The 5,153-nt window shown below is 40.0% G+C and overlaps 1 protein-coding gene across 4 annotated transcripts; it reads right to left on the bottom strand.

The window, feature by feature from the left end:
- Positions 1-5,153, bottom strand: LOC127787875 (uncharacterized). 4 transcript variants are annotated; one of them, XM_052315938.1, is made up of 4 exons: positions 4,385-5,153; positions 4,048-4,132; positions 390-495; positions 3-290 (listed from the first exon to the last, which is right to left on the bottom strand). In XM_052315938.1, the coding sequence occupies exon 1, from the start codon at positions 5,060-5,062 to the stop codon at positions 4,439-4,441; it is 624 nt and encodes a 207-aa protein (XP_052171898.1). In that variant the 5' UTR covers positions 5,063-5,153; the 3' UTR covers positions 3-290; positions 390-495; positions 4,048-4,132; positions 4,385-4,438. The 4 variants fall into 4 exon arrangements, with proteins under 4 accessions (XP_052171894.1, XP_052171898.1, XP_052171896.1 ...); XM_052315934.1 differs by having other exon boundaries at positions 1-495; XM_052315936.1 differs by lacking the exon at positions 4,048-4,132 and having other exon boundaries at positions 9-290.

Here is a 5,153-nt window from a genome sequence, read left to right as displayed (position 1 = left end):
TTGATTGATAATATTTTCTATACGTAGTATGTAAAAGAACATCATTTCCCAAACCAATTGATTGATCAGTTCTTTCTCATGCATCATGCATAGGCCTGTAAAGAGCTAAAGAAGTTGGGACAAACTACTCCCTTTCAATTTCATACACTGAAAACAGCTCTCTCTCTCTCTCTCTCTCTCTCTCTCCTTTAGCATCTTTCAATAAAGAAGGGGCATGGCATCTCTGCTCTGCCACAGCCTTGACTAGACACCACCTCAACTTCCCCAATATTTATACCCTTTTTTTTTCCCTGAGAAAATTATTTAATACATAAAAAATAAGAATAACAGAAAAAGAAGAGAAATACAGAAAATTGGTCAAAAGTCTCAGTGAAACAGTGTTTTAGTACCCCAGCCCATCTCCTTTTGAGACCTCAGCTTGGCCCATTTTTCTCCCTTTACTTCAATTCCTCTCTGCCATGGAGATGGCAACCACCCACAAGCCTTCCATGGGACCTTTCAAAAGGGAAAATCTTTAATATCTTATCCTTCAAATGGAGTTTTGTAATGAAAGTGCTGTAAGAAATGACGCGACAGTGATATTTTTTGTAATTATAAGTCGTTTTGGCGGGTGTTCTGCTTTCTTGATTGTTGATGAATCACATCATTTTACATAAGAATTCTATATAAATTTCTATCACATATGGTAGCCCAGCTTAGAAAACGACTTCTCTGCCTATTTTGTTTAAATAGACAAGGAAATTTGAATTGAGGAGAAGGGTCCAGATTGTACTAGACTAATCTTTGACATGGAGCCCTGTTTACTCAAATGTTCAAATTAGCAACAAGCCAACAAAGGAAGTTGCTAAGAACTTTCTGTTTCATTGTGCAAGATAGATGGGATTTTTCTAAATTGCTACAAGGCTTGGGATTCTGCAATTCACCTAAGGCCACATCTGGAAAAGAAAATTACAAATCCTAACTCGAAACATAACAAAAGCACTACTCTAATGCTTAGTGCAAATAAATCTGAAAACCCAGAAATGAATAAGAAGCAGAATACAAGTAACACCAGGTCTCACTACCAAGATGCTCTGTTTCTTAATGATTACATGCTTTTTACAGTAACTTTTACATGAATATATGATCCATCAGGTTTCAAGCAATTAAAAAAACCACAGCCCAGATAGATATATAGGACAATTGAGGTGTATATGTAGCTGTGATTGAACTTTAAAAGTAGGTTTCGTGTGCCGAGCTTCATGTCAGACATGATACCAGATTTGCCTCCCAGCCCAGCCATGGACCCAACCTCCACTCGAGTGAAAGAAAGTTACACACACACATTAGGAGCCCATTCTTTAACACCGGCTTACTTTTTACGACCACGCTCTCATGAAGATGGAGATGCTACTGAAGATGTGTGGAGGCCGGGATTGAACCCCGGCTGGCATTTGTTGTCACAGGGGTCCATACAGTATTAACACACACTCAAAAGACTAAGGCAGTTAAAGTTGTCACGACTTGATCTTACCTTGGAAGTATACTGAGAAGGTCTCAAGACGTATTAAGGTTAACTTTCACCAGCACTTTTGAGTGATGACCTGTGACCCAGGCTATCATTGTATGATATATTTGAGGCCCGTCATGGATTAAAATTATGGTGGAGTGAGATTTTTGACCTAGCGAGAACACCTGAGCTTAGAGGAAGAGAACTTTTCACGACTTAATCCTGCCTAGTGCCTACGTTGTTGGTATACTGTGGAGGCCTCATAACTCAAAAACTAACTTCGGCTAATATATCTAGGATGTTATAAAAGTTGTCACCAAAAGTCCAGCAATGGTCCAAACTTCCTGGGCTGGCTACACTATGCTCCAAACGTACCCCAAGTTCTTAACCAAGCCCAAGGGCCAAGTCCATCCATTAAAATACATATTTTAAACCTATAACAACTTGTGATAGCCCAAGTTTCCCGGAGGGATCAAATACTAACATCTCCGGCTCATAATCTTATAATAGTTTGGCACTGCTCATACATAACCCGATGAGTTAACCCCAGACTTACAATACAAAAATGTCACATAATGGTGTATGGAAAAAAATCAATTCCCCAGTCCACATTTATTTGTACGGTTCATTAACGGTTTGCATGCTGATGGAAAATTAAATAAACTAAGAATGACAAGAAACTGCACAAATGTTGAGCTGGCTCATCTAGGTAGATTTTGAAAAAAAAATAAAATTGAGATTTCAAATCTTAATAGTGGTGGATCTAAGAAGGCAGTGGGCGCCACGATGAAAGGGAAACCTTTAAAAAGGATTGGTTACAGTGTAAGAATTCCTTGAATGAAATGGTAAGAGTTATTTTTTTTTGTAGGATCTCAGCTTATTCTTCTGTCAGAGGGAAATACTAGAGGGCAATAAATGGAAGTACCACTAAATCTACTAATTCAACCAAAACATGTAAACGGGAAGCCAATAGCTTTCACATTATCAGTAGTTTTGAGGGAAAATATTTTGAATTGATCCCTTTGATTTTTAGAAATGAATTCAAATGACCATGACATCTTTTGCAACTATAAAGATAGCTGCAACATTAAAGACTGATCCTCATTCTAAGTTAGGAATCTTAAAGCCCGAGAGTGAACTGGACTCTTTTATAGTTTGGGTGTATGGAAGAGTTCCACTCACGGTCTTCCTTGATCTCCTTTCAATCTTGGGACTTATGCAATGTTAATATTCCAATCAGTTAAGTGACAAGGTGTAACAGTTTGAATTTTGTTCCAACATGCAGTTGGTCAACACTTGCCCAGTCTTAATCCTTAACTTCCAGTTTTGATCTCCTAGTCCTTATGCCCTCGTTCTACTAAGAGACTTAAGTGTCCATTTTTGTTGTCTATTTATACACTACTAATGCCTCTGCCGAAGGGGTTGGAAAGTTCATTCATTGTTTTATTAACTGGAAATCTCCTGACAATTGCCTGTGCAACTACTTCATAGTGAGAGAACTGTTCGTCGCTTCTTTGTCAAAGCTGCAAAATCACTTGATTTTAGGATCCCATTTACCATATCGATTGCAAATTCTCTTCAAGTTCCTTCTTCTTGGGTAAGTGTTGTGTGGGTTTGCCTACTGTTTTCTTACTCTTTCTCCTAGCATTGATTGTGGTTTCTGATAAGCCACATCCCCTTTTCTCTTTTATTATTTTGTCTCAGAGAGAGAGAGGGAGTTGTACAAGTATGTAGCATCATACACCTCGTTAATGATGTCTCCAATCCTGTTGCATTTATCTAGATAATTCTACACGTGTTTCACATGTATCTAGAAACTTATGTAGGAGAATTCAAGAGTTATGCACAAATCATGGCATTCATATATTTATACAATTTATGAATCTTTGTCTAGGTTTTTTTAGGTGCATATGTACATGTTATTAGAAACATATTGTGCAAGCAAAAGCCCCTGAAAGAACTTTCTGAACAATGTAGCATATATGTTTGACTTGTTATTAGACATTCTTTTTATATCATGTGGAAGTGAATGCCACCAAATTTTGTCAAGCACCAAAAGAATCATACTCTTAACTCCATGTCGGGATCATGGATTTTTCAACCAAAACGAAAAGCAAAGCACATTAGCATATCTGATGTTTTGTGCATGCATATTTACATGTATGTAGGAACATTTATTGGCATTTCCCATTCTCGACTCTCACATTGTATAGGATAGGATTTATTTATAGTCTTTGTAAGGATGGCCCTCCCATATTTGATACCAAAGAAAAAGTAAAATGTGATTACTTTGTAAAAATAAGACACAAATCTGATAGCCCCCTACTCCCCTTTATTTATACATGAACTTTTCCCCATCCCCCAACAATAAATTTCACCCTCCACCTTTGCTAGTGGGGCAAAAGAAAATGAACATTACAAATATTAGGAACTCCAGGTAACACGAAAAGCCCCACCTCATAGAGGCAACAAATACCTAGGAAAAGAGATAGATAGAGAAAGAACAAGAAAAACTTGATACAAAACACTTGATATAATATAAGTTATAAAGGCCTTACAAAAGATAAGGTCGTAAGTAGAAACACCTGACAATCTAGAATTCGTGTAGCTAAAACCATGCGTTGGGATTGTAGACAATCCGGCCTCGTACAAAAAAAAACAAGCAAAATCAAGTATGGTAGTAATTAATAAACTATATTTACAACTAGAATTTGAAAAGGAGAAAACATAGGATTCAAATCAAGTATGGTAGTAATTAATAGACTTCAAATATGGTAGTAATTACTAATTAATAGACTTCCAATGAAACTATCTTTACAACTAGAATTCGAAAAGGAGAAAACATAGGATTCAATTATCCACTAAAGCGGCAACAAAGGAAACTAATTTACATACCTGTTTGAAAAGAAGCAATCTACAACAAACCAAAATCAAACCCTCCTCATCTCATCAGAAGCCCTTAGGCCCAGTCTCCTTCAAAACCGCAGGCTTCTCAGCCATGGAGAGGCAATACTTGGCAATCTCCCTGAACTTAGGGACACTCCTCAAGTCCACCTTGGTTCCATCCTTGAGGGTGATGATAATGTCACCCCACTCCCCAATGAATCTTGGGACCACCTGCACGTCCTTGATGACATTGTAGGAGAAATCGCTCCGGTCTTGGCCGGTGAGGCCGGAAATCACCGTCACCCGCAGGTTGGTGAAGCGGTACCGGAGATAGAAGGCGCGGAGAACGGCGGCGAGAGTGAGGGGCAGCCAGAGGAGAGTGAAGCCCAGGAGGAGGTTGGCCAGGAGGTCGCCATAGTGGGCGCCGCCGTCGAAGAAGATGGTCTCCTCGGGTGGGCGTTTGGAGGCGGAGGAGAAGGACTTGTTGGCGGGAGAGGAGACGTGGAGTTTGGTGGTGGGTCGGAGGGATTTGGAAGGGAGTTTGGGGGAGAAGATGGAGGGGAGTCGTGGGGCGGCGGCGGCGGCGGGGCGGCAGATGAGTGGGGCGGGGGCGGAGGCGGAGGCGGCGGCGGGCATGGCTATGGGCTTATCCGGGGAAAGATGGAAGAGATTTGGAGCCGTTGGCATTGGTTAGTTGAAGCATTTTGAGCTTTTGGATTTCAGTTTGGGAGTATGGTTTGGTTTGGATGGAGAAGGCAGAATGGAGGGTGCGTGGCAG

Source organism: Diospyros lotus, chromosome 13 (genome assembly GCF_014633365.1).
Source record: "Diospyros lotus cultivar Yz01 chromosome 13, ASM1463336v1, whole genome shotgun sequence".
Lineage (NCBI taxonomy): Eukaryota > Viridiplantae > Streptophyta > Magnoliopsida > Ericales > Ebenaceae > Diospyros > Diospyros lotus.
Note: the sequence above shows the minus strand (reverse complement) of the source record. Positions and strands in the feature narration are given on the sequence as shown.

Coding starts and splice junctions, on each gene's coding strand:
- LOC127787875 (XM_052315934.1), bottom strand. CDS start 5,062: ATGCCAACGGCTCCAAATCTCTTCCATCTTTCCCCGGATAAGCCCATA.